General features: G+C 34.5%; 1 protein-coding gene across 8 annotated transcripts in view; it reads right to left on the minus strand.

Moving 5' to 3' along the window:
* HERC4 (HECT and RLD domain containing E3 ubiquitin protein ligase 4) overlaps window positions 1-15,706 on the minus strand; it is a 136,150-nt gene that overhangs the window by 12,948 nt on the left and 107,496 nt on the right. For 7 of the 8 annotated variants that reach the window (XM_019444323.2, XM_019444322.2, XM_019444321.2 and 4 more), the window contains 4 exons: window positions 14,138-14,305; window positions 13,764-13,907; window positions 1,987-2,153; window positions 1,282-1,348 (listed from right to left, as the gene is read on the minus strand). In XM_019444323.2, coding sequence (XP_019299868.1) covers window positions 1,282-1,348; window positions 1,987-2,153; window positions 13,764-13,907; window positions 14,138-14,305 — 546 coding nt within the window. The remainder of the gene's footprint in view (window positions 1-1,281; window positions 1,349-1,986; window positions 2,154-13,763; window positions 13,908-14,137; window positions 14,306-15,706) is intronic. The other variant, XM_019444324.2, reaches the window with a different exon arrangement.

Here is a 15,706-nt window from a genome sequence, read left to right on the forward strand (position 1 = left end):
ATTATTATGCAAGCAATAAAGACTCACTGAAAATTTCTGGAAAAAAAATGGCAGTGGGAAGGAATGTTTAAATTACCATAGTTCTTGAATATACTAAAGCATTCACAAACTTGGCATTGATAAATTAGAAATTATATTGCTTGGAACCCGAAGTTTCAGTCCATTGAGATAATCAAAAAAATTCAAAGATAATTGATTCTCTTATAAATGAAATTGAATTAAAGAATCAAACCACTGGGAAACCAACCATTCAACCATTATTTATTAAAATAAATTCACTTATTTCATTTTAGCCAAATTTTCTTAAAATTGTACTATGTGCCAATTCTTAAAATGATCAAGAAATGGGTAAACTTTTTTGACCGGGGCATATCATTTTTTTGGAAAATTGTGGGATAGGAGAATATAGTATCTGTCAGATTTGACCACAAGATCATAAAGGGGACTATTTGGGGGAACAACAAATACACAAAGTTTTTAAAAACAAAAAGAAAGAAGACCAAAGGCTTTACCATTTTCACAAGAGTCTAATTAACAACACTTAAACCATTCCATTCTGGAGTGCTTTCTCACAATCCTTGCTGATTTTCTCATCTTTAATTGTCAACTGGTCTACTTCTGCCAGATCCTTGTTTGTCAAGGGCTTTGCATGTGGATGGATAAGTTATTCAACATCCCTTTCACTAAATTAACAAAATTCTGTATCTTTGGTAAGATTTGCAATTTCTTTTTCTAAATATCATTCCAACGTATTTGCATTTGCACTGTGGTATGTCATTCAACAGTAAGGTAAATAGGCAAGGACAAATATTAATGTAAGCAGAAAGGGATGTCTGAGTAGGAATTAATCTTTTAAGTGGTAAGTTCATTACTGAATTTTCTAATGTACAGTAACTTTTGCTTCTCTAAAGATTCTTGTAATTAACTGCAGACTCAAAAATGAATACTTGAATAAAGAGGTCTTCTTGTATTTGTAAAGATCTTTAACATAATGATAAAACACTAGGCTCTGAAGTCACAGACCTGGGTATAAATATTATTTCTGACATGTAATGACTGTTTTCAGTTTTCTTCATCCGTAAAATAAGGATAATAATACCAATCTCATAGGACTGTTATGAGGATTAAATGAAATAATGTATGTACTATGACTAGCAAACAGTTAATGCTCAATAAATGTTAGCTAAAGGGTTAAGAATTCCACTCGTCAACATAAAAAAACCAAAAACCATAAGGCAGGGATGAAGAATAATCAGGTTATTCTAGGTCTTTCCATCTTACCGTAAAATTAAGACAAAATGTTTCCTCGACATCATCTTCTGGATAATCCAGTAATTGTTGCATGCTTCTGCAAAACAATATACATTTTTCTTTGAGGTAAAACATTACTGAGTATTTTGACTATTTTGCTTATGGATAAATATATATTTCTCATTCATTCTTGATAAAATCCTTTTATGAATCTGTACTCTTGTATTTGTTTCAGAATGGTAGATGTGTAATGGCAAGCTAATGAACAATTTTGAAGGAACAAATAAATCACTCTAAGGTTTTTATCTCTTCTAAATACAAAGGCCATGTGTCCATCCATTTTTAACATTTGTTCTTATTCATATACAATTTTTATTCCATTTTATGTAATAAATAAGAAACTTTACGTATTCCAGCTAGGAATGAAAGTAATCAGAAGTCCAAGTAAATCATTTAACTATTCTCAGGAAACATTGCCTTCCTAAGTTTATTATCTGATATTTGTAAAATATTGTTAAATTACTAAAAATTTAGGGAATGGTTTTATACACAGAAGTCTTTCAGTAGAAAATTTTGATCTGGGTAACACAATGAGTTCTCCAATATGAGAAGGGTTTTTGTTTATTTTGGAAATTCAACAAGCACAAAATACAATTATTCTTAAAAGGAAAGCTTTCTGTACATTTCTCATTCTCTATTACCTACACTCCATCCTTGTCACTTTTTACAACTAACCTCCCAACATCAGGCACTAGTTCCTTCAAATCATCCAAGGATGGCTTCTTTTTCAGCAGTTTCTTATACAAAGCCAAAGGAAAATGGAGGTCCACAATAGTAAAATTATAAATTGCTAATCCACAGATAACACCAATCAAATGGAACAAATCACTATCTTCAAATGTCTAAAAATAAAAGAAAAAAAAAGTAAAGACTATTTTCCAAGTTAAAATATTACATTATTTCTGATGACAAAAACATACACTTGTAGTAGAAAATTTTGAAGACACAGTGTAATGAATAACAAGAAAAAGCTTATTCTCAAGCATATCTCCCTGGGATAATATCAGTGTTAGTATTTCTACATTATTTCCATCAATATATTTTCTAAGACAAAATTAAGACCTTGCTAAAATCACAAGTGGCTTTTTCTCCCAGAAATATGAGCATTTCTACATCATTAAATTAATAAATGAAATGATTACTAGAACACTTAATCTGACTTACATAATTATACATATTCAAAATTTCAAAGATTTAAAAGGCAAAAAGAAAATAAATGCATGTAATCCAATCATTCACAATGATTAAAAAAATTTTTTTACATATTTTCATCAACTGTAAATTCAAAAAAATAATTTAAAAACATTATACTTAAGGTCTTCTCATTCTTCTAATTACAAGTATTTTATCATTAAATATTCTTCTAAAACATGATTTTTAATGGCTGCATATCACTCACATAAAAGTACCACGGTCTGCAAAGTTAGCTATTTTACTACAGTTGGATTTTATATTATTAAAACATCAAAAACAATGCTTATTTCCCCTCATCTTTAGAGAAGCAACATATAGTAGCAGAAAATTCTGTGAGCATGACAGTTAAAGAGAAAAACATTTTTTATCAGATTTGGGGCTCCACACCTGTTCATTCACTATCTGGCCTCAATGTTTTCAAAGACAAAAACAGTATCTCATAAGGTTGTTGTGAGGATGAGATTAATGTATGTAAAATACTTGTAGCCCGGTTCCTGTAGCACACAGTAAAGGCACTATCAGTGTTAGTTATTCCAACTAGTTAGTGATATTCCAAATATGATGTGTATCATCTGCACAGTTTGGAATGTTTGTTTAGGAGAAATTCTAATTTGTAAGAAGAATTTCAAACTCAAATGATACTTAAGCATAACCCCAAACTGTTTTCCTCCATACCTATTCCAATTTACACTGACATTTGTAGTCCAAGAAAATGGCTATCTTTTCCCATTTTCATCTGTACACACACACAGACACATATTTCTATAGGAGTTAAAAAATGCAAACTTGTTTAGTATGTATTTTTGTCTACTAGTGATACTGAAAATTAGGGATTTGTGTGTGTTTGTGAAATGCCTCTTTGTATACTTGGCCCATTTACCTTTTGGAGCTAGTGTTTTCTTATATATTTGTATTTGAATTCTTCATATACTATGAGTATTATCCTATGTCATATCTGTTATATATATATATCCCAGTCTGCTATATACTTCTTAATACTCGTTTTTATTATACATAAATGTCACAGTTTTTTCCAGTGGTCAAATCAGCCTTTTTCCTTTGTGATGTCCTATTCCGTGTTTAAGTTCAGAAAGTCCTTTTAGAACAGGACAGACCGAATAACATGTTAATATCTCTTCCTCCTGAAATCCCTCTAAACGTGAATAAAGGATTAAAATGGGCATAAACCCACAAGATAAAAGAGAATAGAAAAAACAGGGGAGGGTTTTAATATCACTAAAGAGATGATAATATTTCAAAATATGAAAAGTAGATGGTTAACTATAGGCTGGTTAGTAGTAGGGTGGTTAACTGATTCAGGAAGCTTAAACTGAAACAGGAGCTTAAGAGAAAAGCCAATGAAAAACAAGCTAATTTGTGCTTCAGACTCAGGGAATGGAAGTAGCAAAAATACCTTTAAAGTCAAGTAGCCCTGCTAGCTCAGTTAGTAAAACATAAGACTCTGAAAGTCAGAGGTACTAACTACAGTAGTTGAAAACAGGATATGTGGTGAAAAGTCCCTTACCTTTCTGGAGACAATGAGCCAAAGTGGCTCTGGAATCTGAGACAGATGGTGCATTAAAAACAAAGGGATCAAAGGGTTCAAGGGGGTTAAGAGGTATAATCCTCCAATTATAAAATAAATAAGTCACACGGATATAAAGTAGAGCACAGGGAATGTAGTCAATAGTATTTTAACAGCTTTGTATGGTGACAGATGGTAACTACACTTTGAGCACTGTACATACACTATGTACACTATGTGTACTAATGAATCACTATGTTACACACCTGAAACTAATATATATTATATTGAATGTCAACTATACTTCAACTAAAAATGTAATTTAAAAAGTTAAAACAGGGGCTCCTGGGTGGCTCAGTTGGTTAAGCCTCTGACTTCAGCTCTGGTCATGATCTTGCAGTTCATGGGTTCAAGCCCTGCATTGGGCTCTGTGCTGACAGCTCAGAGCCTGCAGCCTGCTTCAGATTCTGTGTCTCCCTTTCTCTCTGCCCTTCCCCTGCTCATGCTCTGTTTCTCTCTAAGATAAGTAAACATTAAAAAAATTAAAAAACAAAACATAGAATACACATACAAAGAAACAAGTGGATCAAATGAAGGTATGCATAGTTAACAATGAGAAATCCCAGCTTCCATTTCCAGTGTTCAGAACACTACTAGAACACTGGCAGCCAAATTGTATATGTTGACAATTGATGGTTCTCTTTGAAACACCTCTACCTAATCACTCTATGAATGGTGACTGTAAATCATAAATGTATATACTCAAACTAGGTAGCTTTTCAGTGTCACATTCTTAAATGTGAATAAAAAGCCAAGGATCACAAGAAAAAGACAAAAGAAATAATTGTCTGGTATTCAAAAGTGTCCACTATTCAACAAAAATTTATGAGACATGCAAAAAAAGAATATGGCCCATTCATAAGAAAAAAAAATTAAATATAAATTGTTGAGAAACACCCAGACACTGGATTTACTAGACGAAGACTTTTTAAATCAACTGTCTTAAATATGCTCAAATAGCTAAAGGAAACCATGGGGGTGGGAAGTGGGGGGAGAGAACAGAAGAACAATGTCTCCTCAAATAGACAGTATCAGTAAAGAAAGAGAAATTATGGAAAAGAACTAAAAATTCTGGAGCTGAAAAGTGTAATAACTGAAACAAAAAATGCACTGCAGGGGTACAAGAGATTTGAGCAGGCAGAAAAAAGAATCCATGAACTTGAAGATAGGCCAGTTGAGATTATCTACTTTGTGGAACAGCAGCAAGAAAAAGAATGAAGAAGTATGAACAGAGTCTAACAGATCTGTGGGATTCCATCAAGTGTACCATCATATAAACAGGAGAGTCCCACAAGGAAAGGAGAGAGTGGGGCAGAAAGAATATATGAAGAAATGGTTAAAAATTGCTTAAATTTGATAAAAGTCATAAATCTAACATCCAAGCAGCTCAACAAACTCAAAATCCACATCCAGACATATTTTAATCTAAGTGTTGAAAGTCAATTACAAAAACAGTGTTGAAAGCAGCAAAAGAGAAGCAACTCATCACAGCAGGGCTCCTCAATAAGATTAATAGCTGATTTCTAATCAGAAACCATGCATGTCAAAGACAGTGGAATGACACATTTAAAGAGCTGAAAGAAAAAACTGTCAAGCAAGAATTCTACATCCAGGAAATCTCAGATAAAGAAAAACTGAGGGAGTTTGTTGCTACTAGACCTTCCTTACAAGAAATGCTAAAGTTCAGTAGGCTGAAAGAAAAGGATGCCACACAGTAACTCAAAGCCATACAAAGAAAAGAACTCTGTTAAAGGTAGCTACACAAGTACATATAAAAGTTAAAATTATTATATTTTTGACTCGCAACTCCCTTTTTTTCTATATATGGTTTAAAACTCAAACGTGTAAAGTAAGTATAAATCTACATTAATGGGCATACAACATATAAAGCTGGAGGGTGTGACAATAACAAAGAGGAAGGGACAGAGCTGTTTCAGGAGCAGAGTTTCTGCATAGTATGGAAGTTGGTATTAATTCAAACAAGACTGTTATAAATTTAAGGTGTTAATTGTAATCCTCAGAGCAACTACTCAGGGAAAGAAAATATATATATATATATATATATATATATATATATATATATATATATACAGAGAGAGAGAGAGAGAGAGAGAGAGAGAGAGAAAGGGAAATGAGAAAAGAATAAAAAAAACACACTAGACAAAACAATCAATTAAATTTTTAAAAAAGACAGTAATGGAGGCACTGAAGAGTAAGAGAGATATGACTTATAGGAAACAAACAGTAAAATGGCAGAAGTGCTTATCAGTAACAGCTTTAAATGTAAATGAATTAAATTCTGCAATCAAAAGGCAGAAACTAGCAGAACAGATTTTAAAAAACCATTATTCAACTGTAGCCAGTCCCTACTTTACAATGGTTCGACTTCCGATTTTTTTATTTTACAGTGGTGCAAAAGTGATACTCCACCAGTAGAAACCATTCTTCACATTTTAGATTTTGATCTTTTCCTGGGATAGCAATATGCACTATGTGCTGATCAGCGACAGTAAGCCACAGTTCCCAGTTAGCCATGCAATCATGAGGGTAAATGACCAATACACTTATAACCATTGTGCCCATACAACCAGCCTATTTTTCATTTTCAGTTTACGATTCAATAAATTACGTGTGATATTCAATATTTGGTTATGAAAGAGGCTTAAGATGATTTTGCCCAACTATAGGCTGTTCTGAGCATGTTTAGTATAGGCTAGGCTAAACTCTAATGTTTGGTAGGTTAGGTGTAGTCAATGCATGTTTAACTTACAAAATTTCCAGTTTACACTGGGTTTATTGAAACATAACTCCATAGTAAGTCTAGGAAGATGCTGTACATGCTGTCTACAAGCCTCACTTTAAATTCAAAGACACTAGATGGTGAAAGTTTGAGGGGTCCCCAGGTGGCTCAGCTGGCTGAGCATCAGACTTCAGCTTAGGTCATGATCGCGAGTTCGAGCCTCACATCAGGCTTGCTGTTGTCAGTGCAGAGCCTGCTTCAGATCCTCTGTCCCCCTCTCTCTGCCCCTCCCTCGTTTGTACTCTCTCAAAAAAAAAAAAAAAAAAAAAAAAAAAAGTGAGTTTGAAAAAAATGATATGTCATGTAACTAGTAACCAAGAGAGAGATGAGTGGCTATACCAGTATCAGACAAAATAAACTTTAAATTAAAAATTATTACAAAAGATGAAGACATATTCTGATAAGCATCAATCCAAGAAGATGTAACATTTGTAAATATATACATACCTAACAATACAGCTTCAAAATACACACAAAACTGACACAATTGACAGGAGAAATGTGGTTCTAAAATAATAGTTGGAGGCTTAATATCCCAATATTCAATATATCAATAATGGATATAACAATCAGAAGATCAATAAGGAAATAGAGGACCTGAACAACACTACAGAATGACCAGACTGAACAGACAGCTTGGAACATTCCATTTAATAACAAGAGAATACATTATTCTCAAACGCAAATAGGATATTTTCCAGGAAAGACCATATGTTAGGTCAAAAATTAAGCCTCCAAAAATTTTAAGTTTATTCATTTATTTTTTAGGGGGGGGCAGGGAGGGAGGGAGACAGAAAATCCCAAGTAGGCTCCACACTGTTAGTGCAGAGTCCGATACAGGGTTTGAACCCACGTGAGATCATGACTTGAGATGCTTAAACGACTAAGCCACCCAGGCTCCCCTCCTTCTGCCTTGTTTTTTTTTAATAGATTTATTTTTAAGTAATCTATATACCCAAGTGGGGCTTGAACCCGGAGATCAAGAGTTGCAGCTCCACTGGACTGAGCCAGCCATGGACCCTCTATATTTCCTTCTGTTGTTGATTTCCAGTTTCATTCCATAGTAGTCAGAAAATTAATTTTTTATGATTTTAGTCTTTTTCAATTTATAGAGGCAATTTATAATTCCCAATCCGTAGGTAAATTTGTAGTTACAAACATATATATTAAAAAAGAAAATGGGTGGGGGGATGGGCTAAATGGGTAAAGGGCATTAAGGAAGACACTTGCTGGGAGTTATACATAGGGAATGAATCACTGGAATCTACTACTGAAATCACTACTGCACTATATGGTAACTAACTTGGATGTAAATTAAAAAATAAATTAAAAAAAAAAAAAAGAAAAAATATCTCAAATCAATAATCAAACTTCATACCCTAAGGAACTATAAAAAGAAGAGCAAACTAAACCTGAAGCTAGTAGAGGGAGATAACAATAAAGATGAAAGTGGAGATAAATAAAATATAGGAGAGAAAAATACATAGAAGCAACAAAACTAAAAGTTGATTCTTTTTAAAAAAGCAACAAAACTGACAAACCTTTAGTTAGAATGACCAAGAAAAAAAAAAGACTCACATTACTAAAATCAGGATTGAAAGTGGGGACATTACTATCATCCTTACAGAAATAAAAAGGATTGTAAGATAATACTATGAACAACCGTGTAACAAAATAGATAATCTAGATGAAATGGGCAAATTCCTAGGAACATACAAACAACCAAACTGACACCAGAAGAAAAAGAAACACAACCTGTAACAAGAAACTGAATCACTAATCAAAAACCTTCCAACAGGGGCACCTGGGTGGCTCAGTGGGTTAAGTGTCTGACTTTGGCTCAAGTTGTGGTCTCAGCGTTCTTGAGTTTGAGCCTCTGCCAGAGCCTAATTCTTGTTCTCTGTCTCCCTCTCTCTGACCCTCTCCTGTGTTTGCACTCTCTCACTCTCAAAAAATAAACATTAAATAAACAAAAAAACCTTCCAACAAAGAAAAGCCTATGACCAGATTCTACCAAACATTTAAAGAATAATTAACACCAATTTTTCCTCTTCCAAGAAATGGAAGAGGGAACATTTTCTAACTCATCTGTGAGGTCAAATACCATGACACCAAATACCGACAAAGGCATCACAAACACCAAAAAGAAATCTATAGACCAGTATTCTTAATAAATAAGGATAGAAAAATCATCAACAGAATATTAGCAAACTGAATCCAGCAGCATATTAAAGTATTATACACCATGACCAAGTGGGCTTTATCTCAAGAACACAAGGTGGTTCAACATAGGAAAACGCACCAATGTAATACATCACATTAATGGAATGAAGGAAGGAAACCACATGATCATCTGGATGCACAAAAGCATCTGACAAAGTACCGCTCTCTTTCATGATAAATATACTCAACAAACTAGGCATAAAAGAGAACTTCCTTAACGTTAAAAAGGAATTTATGAAAAATCTAACATCCCACCAGATCAGGAAAAACAAAAGCATGTGCACTCTTACCAACTTGTATTTGAAAGTATACTGGAAGTTCTAGCCAGGGCAATTAGATGCAAGAAAAAGAAATAAAGGTATCTAAATTGGAAGGAAAGAAGTAAAATTAAATCTATTGCATTTGTGGATGCCATGATCTCGTATAAAGAAAATCCATCCACAAAACAATCTATTAGAGCTGATAAATGAATTTAGCAAAGTTGCATAATACAAGATTAAAACACAAAAAGTAGTTGTACTTCTTTTAGTATCTGTGCTGCCAAAGCGAGCATAATCAGTTGTATTTCTCTACCTAGCAGTGAACAAACCAAATATAAAATTTATACAAAGCTACAGTAAACAAATAGTGCTGTACTGACATAAGGACAGATATATCTCACTAGAATAAAAAACTAAGAGTCCAGAAATAAATCCATATTTTTGTAGTCAATTAAATTTCAACAAGGGTACCAAAACCATTCAGTAAGGAAACAACAGCCTTTTTAACAAATAATAGTAGGACAACTAGTTATTCACATGCAGAGAATGAAGCTGAACTCTTACCTCACACCATAGCCAAAAATTAACTCAAAATAGACCAAAGACCTATAACAGCTAAAACTGTAAAACTCTTAGAAGAAAATTCACAGGTTAATCTTCATGACTTTGCAATAGTCCATGGGTTCTTAGTTATGACACCAAAAGCACATGCAACAAAAGAAAAAAATAGATAAATAAGACTCCAACAAAATTTAAAACTTTTGTGTGCAAAAAGATATTATCAAGAAAGTGAAAAGGCAACCATAAAATGGGAGAGAATATTGGCAAATCACATATCTGATGAGTCCAGTATCCAGAATATACAAAGAACTCTTCAAACTCAACAAAATGACAATCTAATTTTAAAATGAGCAGAGGGCTTAAAAGACATTTTGCTAAAGAATGTGACAAATCAAACACATCAACTAGCCATTAAGGAAATGCAATTTAGTACCCCAGCACTTCATACCCACTATACTAATAAGAAATATATATAAATAAAAAACATTTTTGAAATATAGAATTTAAAAAAAAGGAAAATAGCAAATGTTGCCCACGAAGTAGAGAAATTGGAATCCTCACATACTGCTGATGGGGAGGTAAACAGTTTGGTGGTTCCTTAAAAAGTCAAACTGAATTATAATATGACCTAGCAATTCCACTCCTAGGAATACACCCAAACTAATTGCAGTGTGCAAACAAAAACTTGCACATAAATGTTCATAGCAGCATTATTCAGAGCATTTTACCAAAAGAGGTAAATAGCCCAAATGTCTATTGACTGATGGATAAACAAAATGAGGTATATTCATACAAATGAGTATTATTCAGTTAAATGGAACGAAGTACTGATATGTGGTACAGCATGGATGAACCTTAGAAGCATACTAAGTGAAAGAAGCCAGCCACAAAACGCCACATATTGTACAACTTCATTTATAGCAAATATCAAGAAAAGACAAATCCACAGAGACAAACAATAGAGTAGTGGTTATCAGGGGCTGGAGGGAGAAGGAAATGAGAAATAACCGCTTAATATGTACAGGTTTCCTGTTGAGGTGATGAAATGTTCTGGAACTAGAAAGTGGTGCTGGTTGCACAACACTGTGAATATACTAAATGCCACTGAATTGTACATTAAAAAAACTCCTAAAATGGTGAATTTTGTTATGAATTTTACTTCATTAAAAAAAGTTTTTAAAAGAACATATAGCCTTCTGCCTTCTCCCTCTCCTGGTCAGGACTGAGGTTTAGGGTAATACACTTACTCTGAGGTAGTGGTCCAGTATGTCTAGGGCTGAGCTTTCAGCCAGTGTAGCAAGAAGAGCGACTACATACAGGATAGATTAAGTAAGTATCTTGAAGATGATAGCTATGAAGTTTCTCACTGGTGATTTAAGTCACATAAAATGGACAAGAAGGCTAGAGTAAACTCTATGGTGTTTGCATAGTATAGAGATATCACTATGATCTCACAGTTAGAAACCATACATATGTTGGAAATCATGAGATGTGTGCATATGTGTGTGCATACACATAGTTCCTAACTCTGTCTGCTGAGAATCTGAAAGCAATGACTATCTGGTAGCAGTTGAGTACACTTAGCATTCAGAGCACGATTTCTGAATACTATTTCCATCTGAAGAAGCGAGGGCTTTTAAGGAAAAAAGGCTAATGCTAGAGCTGGGGTAAACACAAGAAGAGCCTGTAACATTTATTGTACCAAATGTAAAGAATAATTAAGGAAAAATTGGGACACATCAAAAGTACACAAAAGAGGAACCAGTTCAACAGGGCTCCCATTGGTGAAATCAAGATAAACTGAAAAGATCTCACAGAGATCCACAATAAAGCTTGTTAAGACTGCCCCACCCCTGGTCTCAAAACATTACCTCTCTGCAGAACTGAATGAAGTCCCACAGAACTCTCTGTGTTCCTAGCAGGACAGGCCTCCACCCCATATACCCTCTTAAATTCTATCTACCATACCATTAACAAACTACCCCACAAGACCAAGCCAAGAAGGAGACTGTAATTCAATCAGATTATCCACCTACCTCAAAGGTCATCAGGACTACTCCACCATGTCTTACATGTCTGTTTCTCAACACAGGAAGCCTCAAAATCACAGGTTATCCCTAATCCCATCTTATGTGGCACCATACAGGCCCTAAAATCTGACACAATCTTACAACTATCTTTGCTCCACTAAACGCTTTCACTGTTTGCCCTGGAACTCACAATCTATCATTTGGAAAATTGCCCATATCCTAAAATTCTATCCAAATTTTCCTTCCTCTTTTGTAAATGAAGAAGACTGTCTTCTGAGGACACTATTTCCCCTGTAGCTCTCATAAATGGTGTCTGTTTTCTCTTCCAACACTTCATACGATTCGGCATAGAAGTTAAGTCTCCTGGTCTTCACTCCTTCTAGGTCTCCTTCCATTTGCCTTCTTAAAACCCCCAGCTCCTCTAAAAAACAGGGCAACTGCATATAACCCTGCTAGTGCACTGCTCTCTATTATTTGTACAGCTCTCCTGGGAGTATACTCAAAGGACAAAAAAAAAAAAAAACAAAAAAACCCTGCAAAAACAAGTTAAAAAAAAAAAAAGAAACAACTATTTTCAGCTTTTATCATGATACTGGTGGTAATGTTGGTACTGTTAGGCAGCAAATGTAGAGTTTTGGAGTATTTTTTCATACCAAGTACACCAGATAGTAAGGAAGCTACGAAAGAGTAATAAAGTTGTATCAAAAGAACTCAGATGCCAACTTGCAGAGCTCTCCCTAGACAAAGATAAGATAATATGAGCATCAATAAAGATAATAATAACTATGATGGACTAAAAACATCAAATATGTTTAAATCCATGAAAAAAAAACTGAAAAAATAAATTGTCATCACTGGAATATGCCAATGAACAGATTCATTCTTTTGAAAAATTGTTAACTACAGAGAGAGAATCCATTCCCATATGAATTGTACTACTAAGGAACCAAATACTACATAGAGGGAAATTGCTCTGTATAGAAGTACCCAAGCCAATAAAATGAAAAAGAAATGTTAGAGTAGCACCATTTTGCAACCCCTAATAAATTAATGAGGCACTGATCATCAATGACTGCTAATATCACAAAGGATAGTCAGCCTCCTGAAATATGAATAAATAACACATCAAGGTTTTTAGAACCAATAGTAAAATATTCTATTCAAAATTCTTTCAACTCATTCTACAAACTGAACCATCCGTCATTTATACTCTCTAAATCAAGGGGCAGTGAACTTTCTGTAAGGGAAAAGATGGTAAATATTTCAGGCTTTGCTGATAATACAGTCTTTGTCTTAACTACTCAACTCTGCCTCTCCCAGCTGTAGCTAGAAAGCAGCCATGAACATGAATAGGTAAAAAAGTGGGCATGACTTTATTTACAAGAACATGTGCTGGAAAGAACTTAGTTTATGGACTGTAATTTGCTGCGTAGTTACCTCTGCCCTAAACGATAAGTTAGAAAAATCAATGATTGCTACTGATAAATTAATTCTTCCCAAAAGAGAAGTTAATCTGGTAATAATTATTCAATCCTAAATCTAAATCAGCGGAAAGAAAGGTCATCATTCTCAGGCTGACCATTCCTTTATTTTGCTAACTGGAAATGTGTGGGAAGCATTAATGTGTTCTGACGACTTTGAGTCCAAAAGTTTATAATTTTTCAAATTGTGGTAAAGCAGATCTCTGAATAAAATGTTAGGAATTCAGTAATAACTCTTATTTACTGAGTTAACTTGACACATGTAGGTATACATACATAGGTATATACATAGAAATAATTTAGATGGTTGGACTTCACCTTATCAGAAAACCAAATGAGCCTGGAATCTTCATAATACCTAAACATGCCATATTTAGGATCCAATAATTCCCTCATGATGAGCAAGAAAAATTCTTTGCGTACTCCTCCTGCATCAACAGCATCTTCTCCAACAAATATAACCTAAAATAGCATAATGCAAACACTGAATGTAAAGAAATGGAAGTATATTCTGGAGAGCCCATAACGTGTAATTTATTACAATAAATGCTCAGCAATTAACAGTTTAAAAAAATTTTTTAGGTTTTATATAGTTTTATTTATTAAGTTTCAAAGATACATTAAAAACAGAAAAACTTTAAACGTATTTTCTGAATAAAGTCCCAATTATATAATAGAAAATGTCAAATTACCTTGAGTGGCTTTTTGTAGTCTATATTCTTTGTTTTCCTAAGGACTTCCATTGCATCTCCTACAATATTTTCTCTGCGTACAACTAGAATTAAGCAGGGATTCACAGATTCAATCACCGGGAGAAAAAGAGAGGAGACATTCTGTCTGTGGGCCTGGTCAATAGCCATCTAGAAAACAAAAGATTAAAATTTTAATACAATGCTATAAAGAAACTATAAAGGTGACTGGGTAAGCTAACTTCTACCTATTAATTATAATCCTATATTTATAATTCCTATAATAGTTCCTATGCTACTTAATTCACATAACACCTCACACAGTATCTAATAGAGCATAAGAGCTTAATAAACTGTATTCTCAGCATAATGAGTGTCCTATTGAATGTTTTTTTTTAATGTTTTAATTTTAGAGAGAGGGAGACAAAGAGAGAGGGACAGAGGATCAGAAGTGAACTTTGTGCTGACAGCAGAGAGCCCAATGCAGGGCTCGAATTCATGAACCGTGAGATCACGACCTAAGCCAAAGTCAGACGCTTAACCTACTGAGCCACCCAGGCGCCCCTTGAATACTTTTATACTAATGTATAGCTAATGATACCATTATGCAAGCATGGAACTATAATAATATGGTAAATCTAAACACTGCTATTTCTCAAAAGATAAGCGGGATGAAGAGTGAGGAGAAAAAAGAAAACAGCATTAAAACAACCTCAAATGAGAATAAGGAACAGCCTGGCTGAGGAGTTACAGAAATTCATTTAGTAGGGGCGCCAATGTGGCTCAGTCTGTTAAGCATCTGGCTTTTGATTTCGGCTCAGGTCATGATCTCACAGTTCATGAGTTTGTGGGATGGAGCCCTGTGTCAGGGTCTGCACTGCCAGCACAGACCTTGCTTGGGATCTCTTCCTCTCCCTCTGCCCCTCCTCCCAGCTCGTTCTGTTCTCTCTCTCTCTCACAAATAAACATTAAAATAAATAAATAAACATTAAAAAAAAAAAAAAAAAAAGGAATTCATCTAGAAGAGTGATCACCATGTTCACAAACCAAGCATTTGGCTTTCACCATTTAAAGCCTTTGTTCATTTCTTATGGTTTTCCCAGTGTTCTTATCCTAAAATGGAATGTACTATGTATTAAAAGCATGTGGTGATTATTGTTTTAAGAAAGACCATCAAAAACTAGTTCACCAGTTGTTAGTATAAACCCTACAAAAATATTTCTCCTGGATATGCCTGGATAGCTCAGTCAGTTGAGAGACCAACTTTTTTTTTTTTCCTAATGTTTATTCATTTTTGAGAGAGAGACATAGCACGTGGGGGGGGGGGGAGAGGGGGGCTGGTGTAGGGCAGAGAGAGGAGGAGACAGAATCCAAAGCAGGCTCCAGGCTCTGAGCTATCAGCACAGAGCCCGATGTGGGGCTTGAACCCACAAACTGTGAGATCATGAACTGAGATGAAGTCAGATACCCAACCAACTGAGCCACCCAGGCGCCCCAGGAGACCAACTCTTGATTTCAGGTCAGGTCATTAAACCAGGGTGGTAGGATCAAGCCCTGCATTGGGATCCACAC

Source organism: Panthera pardus, unplaced genomic scaffold, assembly GCF_024362965.1.
Source record: "Panthera pardus isolate Hobbes unplaced genomic scaffold, ASM2436296v1 HiC_scaffold_22, whole genome shotgun sequence".
Taxonomy (NCBI): Eukaryota; Metazoa; Chordata; class Mammalia; order Carnivora; family Felidae; genus Panthera; species Panthera pardus.